Below are 20,215 nucleotides of genomic sequence, written 5' to 3' on the forward strand. Positions count from 1 at the left end.
TATTACCGACGGTTTATTTTAAACTTTGCTGAGATAGCTCGTCCTTTGTACAAGCTTCTTATTGAGTTCCAATGGACCACGGAGTGTGACCATGCTTATGAGTCATTGAAAAAGACCTTGACTAGCGCTCCTATTCTACTAGTGCCCGATTGGAATGTAATTTTCCATGTGCATATTGATGCATTGAACTTTGCTATTGGGTGTGTTCTAGCTCAACCAGGAGAACATAAACTGGACTACCCCATTAGCTTTGCAAGTCGTCAATCAAATGATGTCGAGAGAAACTACACCACTACAGAGCGAGAAGGTTTACGTATGATTTATGCAGTGAAGAAATTTCGCTACTACCTTTTGGCCAACAAGTTTGTTTTCTATGTTGATCATCAAGCCTTGTTGTATCTAGTAAATAAACCTTGTTCCACGGGAAGAAATACACGATGGTTGTTAATTCTCCTTGATTTTGATTTTACCATTGTGGTGAGACCTGGTAAAAGACATGTCATGGCGGATCATTTGTCTCGCATAACCAATGGTGAAGCCCCTACTGGAGTCGATGATGAGTTTCCCGATACTTCTCTATTCCAGTGAGAAGATTGTGAACTTTCTAGTTAATGGTTTTCCACCCAAAGAGCTTCGTAAAGACATAGCTCGAAAACTGTTAAAAGAATGTGAACCTTACTCTCTCATTGCAAGAACGCTCTACAGGCTAGGGAAGGATGATATTCTTAGACGTTGTGCCCGTGAGGATGAGTATTTATACATACTACAAGAAGCCCACATGGGTATAGCCGGAGGACATTTCTCAGGGGAACTAACAGCTAGAAAGGTGTTGCAATCAGGCTATTGGTGGCCAACCTTATTTAAGGATGCATCAATTTTTGCAAAAGGATGTGATGAATGCCAACGTTACAAGATCACACAACGAAAGGATAGGATGCCCTTACATCCTATTAAAGTGACTCAACCATTTGAAAAATGGGGTTTGGACTTTGTAGGCCCAATTAGTCCGACAGCTCGTAGCACTCAATCTCGATACATTATCGTTGCCACTAACTATGTGACAAAGTGGACGGAAGCCAGGGCGACACGTAAGGCCGATGCGAAGTCAACTGCCAAGTTTCTCTTTGAGAACATTATTACAAGATTTGGTTGTCCCTTTGAGATTGTGAGTGACAATGGCACTCATTTTATAAATGGAGTAATAAAAGAACTCACTACCAACTTTATGATAGCTCACCATAAGTCCACACCTTATTATCCACAAGCAAATGGCCAAGCTAAGAGCACCAACAAGACCTTAATCTCTATCTTAAGCAAAATGGTGGAAGCTCATCACACAGATTGGGATTTAAAGCTTACATAAGCTCTATGGGCTTATCGTACTACGTACAAAGTTGCCATTAACTGCACACCGTTTAAGATGGTGTATGGCCAAGAAGTGGTTATGCCATGGGAGTTTGTCGTTCCTAGTCTTTGAGTAGCTTCTCAAGAAGGTTGGGATGGTAGCTCCTTAGTTGAGCGATTATATATCCTTGAAAGGCTAGATAAAGAGAGGCAATTAGCTGTGCAAAATGCACTTGTGGAGAAAGATAGGAGGAAGAAATGGTTTGACCGTCATCTAAATAACAAAGATATCAATGTTGGTGATAAAGTCCTTATGTATGGAGTACGTAACGAAAAGAAAAAGCTGAAATATGCGGGAAAAGGACCATATAGAGTATGTGAGATCACCCCACAAGGAACCATTCATGTGGAGACTCTTGATGGAGTTGAAACCATTGGGTTCCTCAATGGGAGCAAATTTAAAAGATACTATGATCCTTTAAGCCAAGAGGAGCTACGTGCCATCCATACAAAAAAGGCAGCCAAGGCACAAACAGAATTGAAGAAGATACAAGCTCAAGCTGAGGCTAAAGAGCGACAACAATTCATAAGACGAAAACGAGAGGCTAACCTTGGAGTTACACATGCATTCCACGTTGAAACCGACGAGGATTGGTTGGACTCTGACACACCTCTACGATACCCTATTGAGCTAAACAACACCTATGGAAAAGTGATATATAAAGCCTTATTGGACATGGGTGCTAAATATAATTTGCTATCATATGGGGTGTGGTGTCAGTTATGGAAGCCACCTCTATCTGAGAGTATTATCCAAGTCAAGGGTGTCAACAAGAAAAAAAATACGGTTTTTGGAATCTGACACACTTCTGTCAGTTATGACAATGGGGTTGTAGCTCAAAACTTTTTGGTCATGCCTGTTGGAACTATAGAGGGTAATATAAACCTAGGTCGCACGTGGATGATAGCCACCAAATGCACTATTGATTGGGGGACAGGGGGTGTCACAGCACAGAAACCAACTCTTAACCTCCACCTACCATTGTACATATCCATACAAGCAAGAAAGAGTTTGCACCTCCTGTTGTAAGTTCACCACCTACAACAATGTTGCAAATAAAATCATGGGAGAGTACCTTCCCACCCTTGCAACTAGATGAAACGCATAGGGCGATTGGTTAAAGCCTTCACCCATAACAACTTGGAACAATTGGTTTCAAAGGGTAACGAGCACATTTCAAACAGTATGATCTACCTAAGGAAGGGGGGAGTGTTTGCTGACAGTCATCATTCACTCACTCTCCTCTCAACCTTCCTCCCTGACCTCTCAATCTCCCAATCTTAGGGAATAAATATATAAAGCCTTATACTCACAAAAAACAAAAATAATAAAAAGCAAGAGCAATTAGCAAACGAGTGTGCACAATAAAAGTCAAAACATTGACCGGACCTACACATTCACATCCTGTACACTGAAACAAAAACCTATGTCATCAAACACATTTGATCCTCATCACTCGAGTGATGGAGGGTAGGTAGGATTAGTACAATCGGAGTGTTTCTGTTTTAGAGTTTAGTGATTAGCAAAGTTCTTTCTTCCCACTGATGTGCCTCCTAGAGGTATTCTTTGTGTTTCCTAGTGTGTACAGGAACGTGTTGCTGTGGTTAGGATTTGGACCTTCATGGAATCTTTCTCTCGTTCACTCTTCAAACCAAGCACGATCATCAACACAAACATGTGTTTTTTGTCCATTAGCATTGTCCCTTATCTTTTTTGCATCTATGTTTGTCTGCTTTAATTGTGATTGGTAGCATAATATTCATCGCATTTGCTTAGTACCAAACATTAAATTCAATGTAATTTTTTGTCATAATCACTTGTCTAGGTTTAAGCTAGTTTGACCAAGCTAGGCGTTATGAATCTTCTCTTAATACCATGGGAAATGCCTTCCTAATAATCAATGGTTACTTAGGTTCTTAATCCGATTTAGGCAGCATTGTGTGAAATGTACTAGGGCTTTCTAGTGGGCGTAGTCCTTATTGACCTTTAGCGTAAGTATTATAAAGGGAGTTTACTAGTGTGACGAGCCTTGGGAGGGTAACAATGTTATATGACCCCCCAAAGTTACAAAATTAAAATGCTGAAAACGTTAAAAAAATAAAAATTCAAAGTGCCACAATTTAAAATATTAAGCTGGAAGAGAAATCTCAACTTGATTTGGTACTTCACTCACATGTATTGCCTATGGTACTAGAGCCCTAGAGGTTCCCAGTGTGGGCACTTTTCCTTGAAAAGTAAAAAACCCAAGGCATACAAAATAAGCACACACATCAAAATTGAAACAATGTGAAAAGACTTTGGGGGATCAAAGAAAAGGAAATAAGTCAGGCGATGATTTCATGAGCAATTACTTTTATCGTAGCTTAGCTACAAGGTCTTCTAGGTATAGCCTCTAGTCAGCCCTCGGACATGAAATACTTGGCTCTCACGATTAAATAACTTAATTGACCAGAGAAAGTTGAGAAGCTTGCCCATGGTATTAATAGTCGATCTTTAGTGCCTTTCGACCGTTATATTAGCGACCCCGAACTTGTTTAGTTTTTTACCTTCCCAATTGTTTATGCATTTGATTATATTACAATTTAATGTTTATTGCTGACAAATGGTTTAAATTTTTGTTACCAATCAATTTGTATGTCTACAACTGCATATGCTTTTTAATTGTATATGAGAATGCAATTACTGTACCAATCTTGTTTGATTTTGCAGTGACTGAAGAAGGCTAAGGACGTTCATCTCAAATGCTCTTCCACCTCGACAAACGAGCTTCAACCCAATAGCTTCCGAGGATGCAATCTACATCAGGAAGGGGGGCATGTTAACCGTCATGCACATTCCTATCACCTACGACGGATGCCGTATTATTTATTTGGTAGAGTCAAGTATCGGGCTTGTCGGTCCAATAGGAAAAGGGTAAGAGTGATCGCCGATGAGAGGCGCACTCTAACTCGAACATTCAAGGGTTAGTTGGCTAAGCATGGGTGCCCAAGTGTGAACGGGGCGAGCTCATATAAAAGTCAACTAAACCTAAAATTTACTCATTCTCTCATTTGTGCAATTGAAGAGTACTCTTGCTTTATCTCCATCTTCTTCTTCTTCTTCTTCTTCTCCTTGTGTGTGTGTGTATGCGTGAAAGAGAGAGAGAGAGAGAGAGAGAGAGAGAGTGCGATCGAGCATTGTGATGACGGCACGGTGGCGGCGAAGCGGTTGAGCACGGCGCAGCGACGACTCCTTCTTCTTCGCGGCGAGGAATTTTCCACGACAGGAAGCGTAGAGCGGTGAGTGACACACCATCATCATCTTTAAGCTTACTAGTTTAGGCTAGTTGCGTGCTTAGAGCCATTTGTGGCTCGCACACAGTGTATTGGCAAGTTCTTTGCATTGACACGTGCGACAGACGTGCACAAATGTACATACTTCCATGGGAGAAGCACCTTTTGAGGTAATTGAGGGAATATCAAAAAGTCCCCTGCTACTTAAGGTACACGGAAAGATCTTCGCTGCAGATGAGTATAGCTAAGACCTACAAGAATCTTTCCAAAAGATTAAGGATGCTATCTCTATCTCACAGCAAAGGCAAAAGGCTACTGCCGATAAGCACAAAAGAGCCCAAGCCTTTAAAGAAAATGATTAGGTCTTACTTAAATTTCCCAAGGCTCTATTAAGGCACACAACGAGCAAGAATCTTACGGGACACCAAAAGTACTATGCTAAATTAGCAGAAAGGTACTATGGTCCCTTCCATATTCTTAGGCCAATCAATGAGATGGCCTATCAACTCAAGTTGCCCAGCCATTGGCTCATACACAATGCTTTTCATGTGAGCCTACTAAAGCCTTACAAAGGAGAGCCACCTCAAGAACCAACTATTGAAGACCCACCGGAGATCGAGGACCAAGAAGAGGTGCTGCAGCCCGAGCCCATTCTCCGACATGAAGACAAGGTATTAAGAGGCGGTAAGACTATCCGACGATAACTTATTAAGTTTAAGAATTATCCTTTTGAAGATGCTAGATGGATGCAAGGCATACAATTAAAGGATAACCTAAACCTTGTCAATGCTTACAATGCTTCCCTAGAGTAAGAAATGTACAAATGTTTAAAATGAACAAAGTTTTTGTCTTATAAGACTCTCTTTTCTTTTTTGTGCACAAATGTGAAATAGTATGCATGCTTAGATCAAGTTTGAGGAGACGACGTCTCCCAAACACCAAGTAGAGTTTGTCACTCTACTATGGAAGATTGATAGGACTAATGTGCAGACATGCTTGCGGCAACTTAGGCTCTCAAGCACCAAATCGACTAGTCATCCATTCTGGAACAATGTCGTAGGGTAAGATAGGGATCCTCTACCCGCTAGAAAAAGGACTAATGAATAGGCTTTATCTTCTCTACCCCATAGTCGAGGAGGACGACTATGATTTCAAGAGAGAGGTAATGTCATAATAACTAATATCTAATTCTCCTAAATGATTTTCTCATGTTAAACTGATCATTTACTATGGGAAAGTACCAGGGGAGAAAAAGCTAGAATATTGGTTAAGCTGGCAGACCGGCCACAGTAGGGGTCCAAAGGAGGGAAAATAGGGATCCAAAAGGGGGGCAATCTTCAAAAGAGCAATGTGCAACAATGGGCTTTAAAGACCCTAAGGTTCAACCCATTAAGACTTCCAAAATTCAAAGGTTGTGTCCAAAGGTCAAACACTAGGGAAATTGGATGCTTTGTGTGTTTACCAAAATGTCTTCAAAACTCCTACAAAGGAGGGGGAGAGCCTTGCAAGTAGGGGATGAGAGGGAAACACGCACACACTCACAAGCTTCCTTTACATAAAGGGAATGAGGGAGACATGTGAGCTCCCTAGCCGAGATGCCCACAAGGTGCACTCAATTCCTATTGGATGGCCATGGAGGTGGACCAATGAGAATTAGACTAGAGTAAATCTAGTTTAATTAATTTAAAACACTTAATAAAAGAACCATTAAGAATTAAGCTCTCTAGAAGACTATTGGACAGTCTCCCAAGGGGTCCAATGAGCATTCAACAGCCCAATGGCTTGCCTGATTCTTATTGGCCATAAGACAAAGGGGTCCAATGAGAGTTTAGTTGCATTAATTAATTACCTAAAGCTCTCACAAAAGGGGAAAGGGGGACACATGTCAGAAGGCTATCACTTATGCTGCTTAATTTTCATTGGCTAGGCTGGGAGAGGTCCAATGGGGTGTCAGCATGAGTAAAATGCAAAAGGGGTCGACCAAGAGAGAGAGGGGGCTGAATTTGTGAGGTCATTATTCCACACACACACTCACACTAGCTCATGTGTGAAGCAAGAAGACTCTCTCTCTCTCTCTCCTTCTCAAGCTTTAATGGAAAGCTTATCACCTCCTCCAAGCTTGTGAGAAGGGAGGCCTACACCAACAACTCTTGGCTTTGTGATGCAAATCCAACCAAGAGCCAAGCTTCCATGCATGCTCATCTCCTCTACCATGCTAATTACTAAGCTATGATATGCTAATATGAGTGATTATGTGAGGAGATGTACATCTTTCTCGTAAGACTACTCCTTCTTCCTCTCAATCTACTTTCATACCCCGCTAGCTCTCACCATCTTCGAAGGTGTGTGAGGTCTTGGGTTTGAGACCGTGAGGGAATTGATGTTGTGTTTTATAAGTGTTTTGCTTAGTGCTTGAAGCTTCCATCTTCATTGCACTAGCTAGTATTGAAGGAACACAAAGAATTGTAGTGTAAAATGTCTCTCTTGATGGGAGAAACCTATAATACAAAGCCTTTTGGAGGGGGGACCGGCTCCATGTAAATCCGGTCCTCAACTGTTGTCAATAGCTTAATTTCTCTCTCTTTGGAAGTATTGTTCATGCCTATCTAACTAGGTGTTATGCTTTTTGTTGCTCTCTCCACCCAAGCACTTTTGTTATGCTCATTAGGAACCTATTCTAATGAAATGCTCACTATGTTCATGTTATTTTCCATTACACACAAGTTACTAGGCCATTAAATGTTACACAAACCTCTCCAAGCATGCCATTGCCATGAATGGCACACTAATTTACTCTTCATAGGGCAGCGACAGATGGGCAAGTTTTGAGGGAGATTTTGGAAGTACAGTTGCATTGCATTTATAGTTAGCATTTCATTAATTTGTAATTGCTTAATTAAATTTCAATGTTGCTTTCTATGCTTTTAAATAGTTTGCGATGATGAATTGGGAGCGTACCTTGTTCGAGCGAAATTACAACGCAAGCCACGATCTTATTGAGCTCATGGAGATTTTGAGATCTCGACCCAGCATTCAGTTGAAACATATAAACGTTGATCACTAATTTCATTTTATGTTAAACTATGCGTTTGTATATAATTTTGCTACCTAAACTTTTTTTATTGTTTTATTTTGTTTTGCAGAATCCGACTCAAACGTTATTGCAACGTGGGAAAACCTCTTCATCAAAGTAGGGCACTCATGCGCTACGATATCTTTTAGTTTTATGTATCTATTGGGGATGATATGATTCTCCCATTTTGTACCCCAACATTCGATTCATTATTTACACTCCGCTTTGATAATCCCTTGTATGTAACGTATTTATATCAATAAAAACAAATTCTCTTCAAAGTTCGTGTCATCTCAATGTTCTCAAGTTAAGTTGGTGTTTGTCAATTTGTTATTGTTTTAAAAGTCCAAACCTATTTATAAAGGTTAATTGGGTCTTGGTCCTACCACCCCAAAATTGTTGCACATACAAGCATTGATATATGTGTGGGTATATATGGTAATGTAGCATCGATATCACAATCGATATATAGACATATCGATATCACAATCGATATATACACATATCGATACATACCCGCTATCTGCCATATTGGCATACTGGGTCTATTCTGCCTTCGTTAATTAATTTGTGGCCAAGATTCCTTCCACTTTTTAAGTTGAACCATCGGGATATTAGCTGGAGCCGATGCACACGTTGCGAGTGTTCTCCTTCGTAAGCAAGGTCCCCCCTCCCCTGAAAGTCTCGCCTAGATTGCAGGCTTTACGGCTCAGTTGTGCTCCATCATCTCCCCCTTGCTATGTGCCGAGCATGACTTGATGATGTGAGCTTCAACCTGCATGCCTTTTTGTGCAAGCTAGGACATAGCATGTCCCCTCCATTCGTGAGGTCCTCGATGTAGCAACGAGGCTCACAATAAGCATAGTTCCATCTGATCCTCCTGTCAGTCTGAGAGAGAGAGAGAGAGAGAGAGAGAGATTCCTTGCTTCTCGCCCGCGCGCCGGTCCTCTCCTAGGCACACAGCACCCTCCCCTGCGATGGCTCCCTCGATATTCTCTGTCCTCGACGGCGTCTTCCACCCTTGCCCAGCCCTCCGCTCCTGCAACAACGCCATTGTCTTCCCCTCCCTCAGCATTGTCTTTGCACTCCCCTGCCCAACCTTCCACACAAGTAATCGCGTTGTCGGTGTCAATGCCTTGGGGTCATGTTGACACCCGTGCCATCTCCCTTGATTTTCGTTAGACATTGAGTATCTTAGCTGCACATAAAATATCGCTAGGCCCACAAATTGAGAGACAGAAAGGACAAATGCACGTCCAAACAAAACTTTCATTTTGTTTCCTGCTCCATCGCCCACGCAACATCTGTCGAGATTCCTACAAAAGGAATTGCAAACAAGATTAGAGGCACATACTCAACATTTTGTTTGTGACACTAATATCGACACTTAGAAAAGACCAAGTTCATGTGCATTGATATGTGCGTCACAATTGTGAAGACCCCCTTGTAGGGAGAAACCAAAAGAAACAGTGTTTGGTGAATATTTTGAGTAGAATTTCTATTTACATGCCTTAATTTGGGCCAAAACATTCTCTAGTGTCCACTTAGAGTTTAGGAAATACATGAAATTTAAAAGAGACTACGATTTTACATACTTGTTACAACGTGTCCATATTTCCTAGATTAGATGGACTTCTTTATGTACTCTCCTTCCATTGACCGATACCCTATTTTATCCCTTTCCTATAGAAGGACACAAGCCCTTCTAATGATAGACTCGTGCAATTTTAACTCATTATACAATGGAAAAAATTGCCTTGAGAAGGGCAAATGGGCATCAAATCCTATCATGTGTTGCTGTCTTGGGCTACCCCTCATATTTGGCAAATCTTTTTCATAAACACCCTTAAAATTTTTCCAAACTTCCCCTTGTCAATGTCACAAATATCTCTGAAGATATTATGTGTTGCAACTCTTCAAAGGAAGATTGGTTCTCTCCAAACGGTAAATGATAGAACTAGGATTTAGATGGTATTGTGGGGTCCTCGACATGAAAAAGTTTTTATATGTTGAATGAATGCCACTATTTTTCAACATGTGTGTGGTACGTTGGAAATCTTCACAAATTCTAAGTGTATTTTGGTGATTCTCTCTAAATTAAAACATGATTGATATATTGATTTCAATAGCAATGGTTGGGCAATTTAGGTCCTCTTAGGGTGTCCAGAACACTATCTCCCATGAGTTCATTTACCTTAGGAGGTGGGGTCGACAATGGGTAGAGATTCACATGAATCTCGAGGCAATTGGATGGCCCTAAAAAATTTGTTGGTGTTGACCACCCTCAACTTTAAGTGCCACGGGGTCCCAACCATGGGATCAATGGTTCTTGTGCAAAATCAAAGGCGCGCGCAGATCTCGGCTGTGAGCGGATAAAAACTAAACTCGGAATCTTGAGTTTAGTTTTTATGGTAGGGTCCACAAAAACTAAACTCGGGATCCCGAGTTTAGTTTTTATGTCAAGATCCTGCATTTATCTTTAAATAGATGTAAAATCACATCTATTTTAACGAGGCGCACGCGGACATGTTGGTCAAGTCGTGTGTCCCTCAAGCTAATGTGAGGGTTCAAAATCTGGCTTGGGAAGCGAGGCGTCCCGAGATTAGATCTTTGCACGTCCATGTGGCTGACCTCCCGAGGTTAGTTTTTCAAAATCTAAACTCGGGATCCCGAGTTTAGATTTAATTGATCAACGATCCAAATCGATCGCCATCCTGGCTTTCAATTGGGACCATTGATCCCATGCTTTGGGACTCCGTGGCACTTAAAGGGGAGGGTTGACCACCTCCTCTCACAACCTTCGTCACTAATTGACACCTCCTGTTGGTAGGTGGGATCAATGGCTCACAGTCATCGGTTGATTGTGACCGTTGGATTGCTTAGGGAATGCAAAAGATTCCCACTTCGGGGCTTGAACCCGCTACCCTCTCCCTCTTGGAAATGGCTCTAACTGCTAAACTATCACGTGTCTGTTGAAAAGTATGTTTGTGGCAAGTTTATAGATCACGGCGTCGCGGACAAGTTTACATCTAGTTCACACCTACTTCACACAGAGTTCACATTGAGTTCACACCAAATTTGGTGTGGTGTGCATACCCTCCCAAGTTCACACTTACTTCACGTCGAGTTCACACCAAATTCCGTGTAGTGCACATACCTCCCGAGCTCACACCTAGTTCAAATGATGATCGAACGGCCCGGGTTGCACCCTCCTTCGACGCCTAATATGGGCCATTTATCCCACCTCCCTAGGGAGGTGTCAATTAGTGACGAGGACAACCATGACCTACCCGATGGTAGCCTAATGCCCTAACTACATGCCCGAGTGGGTTTTGTTACTGCGGGTTTTGTTATCACGTTAGCCATTTCACTTGCTCTTAAAGTAAACCATCCCAAGCAAAAGTCAGATGTAAAAATGAAACTTAAACTCATCGAACAGATTGCAAGTGCCACACTCCCTAGTTCTTTGCCATCAATCTGACCGCTCGGGGTGAGACGTAATGTTCCAAAGGGCAAGCCTATAAGGGAAGTATGTGCCACTTCCCCCAACTTTCCAGCCCCGTTTTCCAGTGATTGCTCGCGTCCCTTGTATTCGGCACTTTCTTATGATATTGATCATTCGTTCGCGTCCCTCATTCTCGTGTCCCTCTTGCGTTCAGTTTTCAAGTTGCGTTCTTGTATGTGCGTTTGCTTGCCTGCAGGTCCCGTTTGCATCGCAGGTGAGCCGACGCGGCCCCGTTTCAGCGACGCCCCGAACGAGGGCGTCACACTTGGTATCAGAGCTTCGGCTCGAGTCCCCGCCGACCCGACGTCGGCCCACGGCCCGTGGTTGTCACCACGTTTTCGGCCCGTTCTGCCTCGTTTTTCCACGTTTGCTCCGCGTTCTCGGCCCGTGTGGCCCCGTTTTGACCCGTTTCACCGCGTTCCTTGCGTGATTGCCCCATTTTGCCCCGCTCCGCACGTTTTCTCCACGTTCCTCACAGTTTTTCAACGTTTTGCCTCGTTTGACCCGCGTTTCGCCCCGTTTTCACCGCGTTCTTCGCAGTCTTGGCCCGTTTTGCCCCGTTTTGCCCCGTTTTTCAGTGTTTTACCTCGTTTTGCCCCGTCTTACACCGTTTGGGACCGGTTTTCACCGTTTTTGAGCAGTTTTTCGCAGTTTTCGCCGTTTTGGACCCAGTTTCGCACTGTTTCATAGTTTTTCAACGTTTTCAAGCCGTTTCCGCACAGTTTGTCAGTTTTCGACATTTTTGAGTTTTTCTTTTCGGTTTCGGCCACAAAAGTACAGGAATGGCTGGAGATCAGGAATATGATGACGGATACAGGACCGAACCTGATCTAAATAAGAAGAAGAAGAAAGAAACGAAGACAAGACAAGATGCACAAGACACAATAGAAAGAAGACTCGAGGCCCGCATCATGGCCTCCGTGGAACAACAAATCAGCCTGATGTCGGCTAACCTGGGTGAATTGATTCAAACACAGCTAGGCCAACGGTACGAAGACCAACCAGGTCCCAGCAATGTCAACACGCGGCGTAACACCCAAAGACGGACACGACCCGAAGACGAAGATGATCAGGATGATCGAAGTGAAAGACGCTACTACAGCCCGGACCGACATCTAGAAGACGAAAACAGACTTGGAAAATTCAAACCCAGTCCCCCAGAGAAATACAAAGGCAACCGCTCCTCACTGGCACTCAACAAGTGGTTCAGCGAGGTAGAAGACTACATGCAGTGGAACAGCATAGGCAGACGCAGATATGTGCAAGTGGCCAAAACCTTTCTGGCTGACGACGCCTATGTCTGGTTCCTCACTGAACAGCAATCAAAGCACTAGGAGGACTGGGAGGATCTACAAAAAGACATGCTAAGCTACTTTGTCCCAGAAAATGAGGGCAACAAAGTCAGGGATTCGTGGCGCGATCTACACCAAGACGGCCACATATCAGACTACATTGTCAAGTACCGGCGACTCATGCTCCAACTCCCATTGATGCACACAGCAGACAGGCTGCATGGGTTCCTGTACGGCCTTAAGCACTGGGCCCGCCGAGAGGTAGAGAAACAGAGTCCCAACACCTGGGAAGTGGCCGCCAACATGGCAGAAAAGCTCCGGGACACAAACACCCCACCAGGTTTGCCTCCAAACAACCGTCCCAACAATTTTGCACCCAACCACTGGCCTAACCCACCCGTCGGGCAAGGTCGCGTATTTGTACAGAATAACAGAAGCAATGTTACCCGCCCCCCACCGCCCAATTTCAACCCGGGACTAGGCCGCGGAAATGGCGCCTTAGTCCCACGCAGCGTTTTTGCAAGCAACTCCTACAATCACACACCCAACAGTTTGGCCGCACATAACTACAACGGCAATAATAACAACCTGTTCCCTGACCGCGTGTGGTGCAACGACTGCAAGAAGGATCATGGTCCCTACTACGCTTGTGTACGCAAGCGCGATTACGCCTCAACATCATATGGCAGAGCCAACACCATACAAATCGAAGAACCACCCTCTCCCCCCCAACGAAGAATCGAAGAAACGGCTGACGCTACTGCTGACCAACAACTTCGGATTGGAGCCGTAGCCCTCCACCCTCAATGCATGGCAGCATCAATCACGGACATTCAGAACTTGTATGTCCAGACAACGATTGGGACCCAGCAACAATGGATCATGGTAGACTCAGGCGCTACACACAATTTCCTATCCCCTCAGTGCGCCGCTCGCCTGGGCCTACGCCTCACCACTGTCAATGAAACGACCGTCAAATTTGCCCAAGGAAAGGATAACAACGTAAAGGCAGCACGTCAAGTCAGGGTCGAGATAGGTGAATTCACATGCCGCCTTGACTTCATAGTGGTCCCAATGGACGACTTTGAGGCCATCATTGGTCTGTCCTTCAACGACAAGTATCTCATTGCACTCCTCGGCATGAAGGTGGATCAATTACTGCTGAATAATCAAGGCAAAGCAGTGACAGTGCAAGGCGCCAGACTCACAACGAAGCAAGCATTCACCCGTCAGGCGCATACGCAATCCAAAGTCCCTACCACCAACCGCCAAGACCCTGCACAGTTAGCAGCGTTGAAAGGAAAACAGAAACTCCCAGAATACTCGTCCCCTAAACTCAACCTCATGAGCGCCAAGCAAGCAGAGAGGGCTCTCAAGAAAGGAGCTCAGGTTCATCTCTGCATCATGCAAGCAAAGGAGCAACCCACAACAAGGCTCAACTCCATCACCATCGAGCAAGCCAAAGTGGGCGACCCCTCCCTTACCCCCATCCTCCAGAAGTACAAGGATGTCATGCCCCCAGAACTCCCCCCTGGTCTACCTCCCCCTCGGCAAATTCAACATGAGATTGACCTCATGCCAGGAAGCACACCCCCAGCAAAGGCCCCCTACCGCATGAACGACACCGAGCTCAAAGAGCTCAAGAAGCAACTCCAAGAGTTAGAAGACCAAGGGTTCATCCGACCAAGCAGCTCCCCTTTTGGCGCCCCAGTCTTGTTCGTCAAGAAGAAAGACGGTTCGATGCGACTCTGCGTGGATTACCTGGCCCTGAACAAGATCACTATCAAGAACAGGTACCCAGTCCCCCTCATGGAAGATCTGCTGGACAGACTACAGGGTGCCCAATACTTTACTCGCATCGACCTCCGATCAGGCTACCACCAAGTCCGCATCGCCTCTAAAGACATCCCGAAGACTGCCTTCCACACCCGCTACGGCTCCTGGGAATGGATGGTCCTGGGGTTCGGTCTCACCGGCGGTCCGGGTACTTTCTGCAGAATCATCCCTGACAGTTTTCGCGACATGATTGATGACTACCTCATCACTTACATCGATGATCTGCTCATTTACAGCAAAACCTTAGAAGAGCACCAGAAGCATGTCGCGGCAGTACTCCAGCGCCTCCGGGAACAACAACTTTATGCCAAGCTGGAGAAGTGTGAGTTCGCTGTCCAGAAGATCGAGTTCCTTGGCTTCATTGTCACGTCCGAAGGGATTATGGTGGACCCCAAGAAAGTCAACGCTGTCATCAAGTGGGCCCCACCGACATCCATCAAAGAAGTCCGAGAGTTCGTGGGTTTCTGTCAGTACACCCGCCGCTTCATCCGCGACTTCAGCAAGATTGCGGCACCACTGACAGAGATAACCAAAGGCCACAAACCCTTTCAGTGGACCTCTAAAGAAGAAGAAGCCTTTGAGAACCTGAAGATAGCCATGTGCAGTACCCCTGTCCTTCGACTACCCGACTTCACCAAACCCTTTGAAGTCCACACCGATGCCTCCGATGGTGCCATTGGCGGTGTCCTCATGCAAGAACATCAACCCATCGCCTACGAGTCCCACAAGTTCACAGATGTGGAGACCAGATGGACCACCCATGAGAAGGAAATGCTCGCTGTCGTCCACTGCCTCCGAAAGTGGCGACACTATGTCCAAGACAAACACACCAAGGTAAACACTGACAACATCTCCCTCAAGTACTTCCAGACACAACCCAAACTCACCCCCAATCAAGCTAGATGGCAAGATACTCTCGCAGAATACGACATCGACATCATACACAAACCAGGTACTACAAATGTCATGCCAGATGCTCTCAGCCGCATGCCCACCCTCACGGCTATCTCCACAACAACCAGCACTTTACGCCAACGGATCCTCGACGCCCAAAAAGCTGATCCTGCTGTCCTCCGCATGCTCAACGACCACATCTCTGGGAGAGCGGCAGTGGGTCTTTTCGAAGTCAAAGATAACCTCTTCTACGCACATGGAAAAATCTACATCCCCAATGACCCAGAGTTAAAGAAAGACCTCATGTGGGAGGCTCATGACTGCAAGCTAGCTGGACATGGGGGCCAGAAGAGGTCTTATGACAAACTCCATCAACACTACATGTGGCCAAAAATGAAGGACGATGTAATTGACTACGTGCGTACCTGCCCAACCTGCCAACTGGTCAAAGCTCAAAGAGTCAAGCCTGCTGGCCTCCTCCACCCAATGCCAACACCCTCCCGGCCTTGGGACATGGTAAGTATGGACTTCATCGTCGACCTCCCCCCCTCCCACGGCCACACCACCATCATCGTGGTCATCGACTACTTCACCAAGCAAGCTCACTTCATACCGGCAAAGCCTCCCGTCACAGCCTACCAAGTCGCCAAACACTTCTTCGCCAAAGTATTCAAATACCACGGCCTCCCCTTAGCCATAGTTTCTGATCGCGACACCCGCTTCCTCAGCGACCTCTGGCGTGAGCTCTTCAAGCTGCTAGGAACCCAGCTCCGCTTCTCCTCCGCCTACCACCCAGAAACCGATGGCCAAACAGAAAGAGTCAACCAAGGCATTGAAGACTACATCCGCAACTACGTCAAAGCAGATCAAAAGGACTGGTCCGAATACATGGACATCATGGAATTCCACTACAACAATTCCATCCATAGCAGCACTGGCTACACCCCCTTCGAACTATCCACAGGTAAAGAAGTCATCACCCCTCTTGCACTAGCAACCGGCGACGTGCATGCCCAGGATCTGGAATGTGAAGAGTTTTTGCAGCAATGGCAAACACGCATGCAACGCGCAAAGAAGAGTCTCGAGCAAAGCAAGGTACGCATAGCCAAATACGCCAACCAAAAGAGAAGACCGGCCGAGCTGTTCCAAGAAGGTGACTTGGTATTGGTAAGCTCCCAAAATATCAACCTCCCTCAAGGCCTCTCCCCGAAGTTCAACCACCGATTCTACGGGCCATACAAGGTGCTCAAGAGCTACAACGACATCACCTACAAGCTGGAGCTACCCCCACAAATCAACATCCACAACGCTTTCCATGTAAGTCTCCTCAAGAGGTTTGCACCGGATAGCACCTATGGTCGGAATGTCCCCGAATATGTAAAGGATGGCCCGCCCAATGAGCCGGAGGCCATCCTAAAGTCGCGCTTTGGGCGCTGGGGACAACTATTCTATGTCAAGTGGCGCAACCGACCCATGACGGAATGCACTTGGGTACCTGAAGAAATCATGCTCCGTCTCGGACGACCCCTTGTGCTCCGATTCTACAACATGCCCACTGAAGAGGAGGACATCGATCAACATGACACCACATAGAATAGTCCTCACCCCCCTTGTAAATAGCACCACCCTAGGTAGCTAGACATTTTGGAACAACAACAAACTCTCATCTTTGTAAATACCCACCCCTCAACCTCGGCAACAAATTTTGTATCGGCACGCCTCAAAACCCCGGCTTGACGTGGGCGTCAAACTCTCTCAACCCGGGGGAGTATATAAGGGAAGTATGTGCCACTTTCCCCAACTTTCCAGCCCCGTTTTTCAGTGATTGCTCGCGTCCCTTGTATTCGGCACTTTCTTATGATATTGATCATTCGTTCGCGTCCTTCATTCTCGTGTCCCTCTTGTGTTCAGTTTTCAAGTTGCGTTCTTGTATGTGCGTTTGCTTGCCTGCAGGTCCCGTTTGCATCGCAGGTGAGCCGACGCGGCCCCGTTTCAGCGACGCCCCGAACGAGGGCGTCACAAGCCACTGACGAAAGTTCAAACTCCATTTTGGCTAAATGCATGATCAAGATGAGATCTGCAGCCATTGATGGGCGAACGCCAGCTGTAGCCGTTGGATCGAGAGTCTACTGCATACGAGGTGAACCCTAAATCTCTTTCAAAAGCACTCGCCCTTCTTCTCACGTTCTCCGTGCTTGCTTTCCACGCGAGCTCCCTCAGCAGCTCCAATGGCGGGCTCCAAGAAAACTGGCAAGGTGAAATGGTTCAACACAACCAAGGGCTTCGGCTTCATCACGCCTGACGACGGCTCCGAAGATCTCTTCGTTCATCAGACGTCCATTCTCTCCGAGGGTTTCCGCTCTCTGGGGGATGGCGAGGTGGTCGAATTCTGCATCGAACACAGCGACGATGGCCGCACCAAGGCAGTTGACGTGACGGGACCAAATGGGGAGCCTGTGCAAGGAGGCGATGGGGGTGGGGGCTATGGAGGTGGTGGCGGAGGCGGTCGCGGTGGCTCATTCGGGTCAAGAGGGCGTGGTAGAGGAAGTAGAGGAGGGGGCGGATATGGAGGAGGCGGTGGTGGCTATGGAGGAGGCGGTGGTGGCTATGGTGGCGGCGGGTATGGTGCTGGTGGAGGATACAGAGGTGGAGGCGGTGGCTATGGCGGGGGTGGAGGTGGAGCTTGTTACAATTGTGGTGAGTCAGGCCATCTTGCTCGTGATTGTCCTTCTGAGAGCGGTGGTGGTGGTAGACGTGGTGGTGGCGGTGGAGGTTATGGCTCAGGTGGTGGCGGAGGTGGATATGGTGGTTCAAGAGGTGGAGGCGGAGGTGGAGGTGGAAATGCTTGCTACACTTGTGGCAAATCTGGTCACTTCTCCCGGGACTGCCCAGAAGCAGTGTAGATGCGGATCTACCTGTGTTTCTCCCCTCATCATGTTGGTTTTGGTGGAAGCTTTTGCCTCCTGCTTTCAGACAAGATGAGACGGGTCACATCTCTTCTCCCCCAAAGCTTTGTTTTTCATTCTAGGGCTGCTATGTATGTCAGTTTTGCTGTTCTTCTGCTGGTTGAAGCAGAGAGCTTTTTTTGGTTCTACATCTTCTATACACGTACACGTGCTTCTTCAGTTAGAGGGATCTTCATCAAGCTTGTTGCAGCTCTGGTAGGAGAGGTTCCTACAAGTCTCACAGGTTTTGAGTGGGGAGATGCTGGCGATGGAGAAGCCTGCAATGCGAATGCCTAATCTTTGCGGGTCTTCGTTGGTGTTTGGGTGTCCGTCGAGGGATCAGACTTGTGAGATCTGGGCCGTCGCTGTGGATCATTCTGCTACCGTGCGAAGAACATCTGCTTAAGTTATGTCTTGTTTTTCTGCCGGGCTGGCTACCAGCTCCACATACTACTTGCTTCTCAAGGTATACTGATGTATTCGATCTACTGTCTGTTAAAGAAGTATCAGGTCAAAGAGTATCTTGCATCTTTCTGTCAGCTTAGCCTTTCTTGAGATGTGCATGCAAAGTTAATTGACATGAGCATCTTCCCTGTTTTGCTTCTTTGGGTGCATTTGCATGCGGTGGATAGAAGCGGTAGTGTTTGGCATCAGCAGATACCTGGTTGCACCTGATTGTTGTTTCTTACTTTGAGGGAACCTTCAGTTTAGCCTACTTGAGGAAGCACCGTATTGTTTTGATACGTTGGGCTACTAGATGCTTGTTTGCGCCTGTTTGAGGTCTTTATACATTGGAGTTTAGACCTGATTGGATGATTTTGACCTGTTCGGATTGATCAATGGTTGAGTAAGAAGGTAGAGCAGATCAATGATGTGGGCCTTTGCCTTGTAATAAGTTGCAGGTCTTAAATGCCTTGGTGTAAGTTGCAGGTTGAAAATGACAGACTGAGGGAGAAAATCTGGGCGGAGTAAACAATTGAGTTGCCATATTAATTTCAATGTTTGATCGTGGATTTATGTTTTGACACCTCACCCTTTCCTTGACACGTCAAGGAGCTACATTTTTTTGGGATGAAAGAACATAAGGAACCAATCACAGATCTGGAATTACAACATCTAGCCACATATTTGTTTAACATTGAGCAATCACTAATGTTACAATTTGAGTGGTCACTATTGTGGGATTTAGTCACTAGTGCAATCACTACTGTGGGGTGTAAACACTGTTGAGTTTGCAATGAGAGCGTTAGCTTAATGGCTATGATTCTCTTAATTTGTGGCTCATTCTCCTTATCTCCCTCACTCTAGGATCTTCATTGGAACCCCTGATTTCGATTGGGTTGTGACTTTTTATCATGTTGAAAGTGATATTTAATTGAAATGTGGTTTTTGTAGAGGTATGGAGACCTAGTTTTCTTGTACAGTACTTTTTTTTATGATGAGAAAAACTTATGTACTTAATGTCCCGACAAATTTTCATGTTCCGAAAGGGAAAATCTCTTGTTTAGAGGAAATGAAAATACTTTAAGATAGTCTGACCTTAATTCTAACCGTCGAGTTTATTGTTTGTCTGTCAATGCTTGTGTGTTAGATACTGTCAATGTTACATTGTTAGTCTGTCAATGTTCGTCTGTTGGAGACTGCAGTTTTTAAAGTCTTGAGGGCATCAAGACTTGCTAGCCATCTGTTTCTCACACTACCATAAGCTTATTTCTTCTTGAAGCTCATTCAATTGACATCTACATCTGAAATCTGAGTCTCCCTTTTACATGGCACCAAGGCTTGATCATGGCTTAGCAGAAATAACTGGAACTATTTACGGCTTGCTCTTGCCTTTGAGATGTGATTGTCTTTGTTCTTGGCACAACACATGGGAGAGAGGAAGGAGCCTAGCCTAGCCTCTGGCAAGGGGAAGCTCTTTTTCCCTTTCTGCCAGTGGCTCATGATGTCACCACATGACTCAATCTTCACTGATAGCAAGAGCTATGAATTG

At 45.6% G+C, this 20,215-nt stretch overlaps 2 protein-coding genes across 2 annotated transcripts; both read left to right on the forward strand.

Moving 5' to 3' along the window:
* Positions 1 to 12,616: 12,616 nt before the first annotated feature.
* On the forward strand, positions 12,617 to 16,271 carry LOC147457578 (uncharacterized). Its single transcript, XM_086513339.1, has 3 exons — positions 12,617 to 14,849; positions 15,336 to 15,793; positions 16,038 to 16,271. The coding sequence occupies exons 1-3, from the start codon at positions 12,617 to 12,619 to the stop codon at positions 16,269 to 16,271; spliced, it is 2,925 nt and encodes a 974-aa protein (XP_086369465.1).
* A 1,315-nt stretch (positions 16,272 to 17,586) lies between these two features.
* On the forward strand, positions 17,587 to 18,743 carry LOC147457579 (uncharacterized). The gene has a single exon (XM_086512435.1). The coding sequence runs from the start codon at positions 17,723 to 17,725 to the stop codon at positions 18,257 to 18,259; it is 537 nt and encodes a 178-aa protein (XP_086368561.1). The 5' UTR covers positions 17,587 to 17,722; the 3' UTR covers positions 18,260 to 18,743.
* The last annotated feature ends 1,472 nt before the right edge of the window (positions 18,744 to 20,215 follow it).

Source organism: Adiantum capillus-veneris, chromosome 5, assembly GCF_014529385.1.
Source record: "Adiantum capillus-veneris isolate H3 chromosome 5, ASM1452938v2, whole genome shotgun sequence".
In the NCBI taxonomy this organism is placed as follows: domain Eukaryota; kingdom Viridiplantae; phylum Streptophyta; class Polypodiopsida; order Polypodiales; family Pteridaceae; genus Adiantum; species Adiantum capillus-veneris.

Bases quoted from the DNA above. Each gene is read 5' to 3' on its own strand.
- LOC147457578 (XM_086513339.1), top strand. From the start codon at position 12,617: ATGCTAAGCTACTTTGTCCCAGAAAATGAGGGCAACAAAGTCAGGGAT. The intron at 14,850-15,335 runs GTCAGTACACCC...TACACAAACCAG, and splicing joins CCGAGAGTTCGTGGGTTTCT to GTACTACAAATGTCATGCCA. The intron at 15,794-16,037 runs GTAAGTATGGAC...TCAAGCTGCTAG, and splicing joins CCTCCCGGCCTTGGGACATG to GAACCCAGCTCCGCTTCTCC.
- LOC147457579 (XM_086512435.1), top strand. From the start codon at position 17,723: ATGGGGAGCCTGTGCAAGGAGGCGATGGGGGTGGGGGCTATGGAGGTG.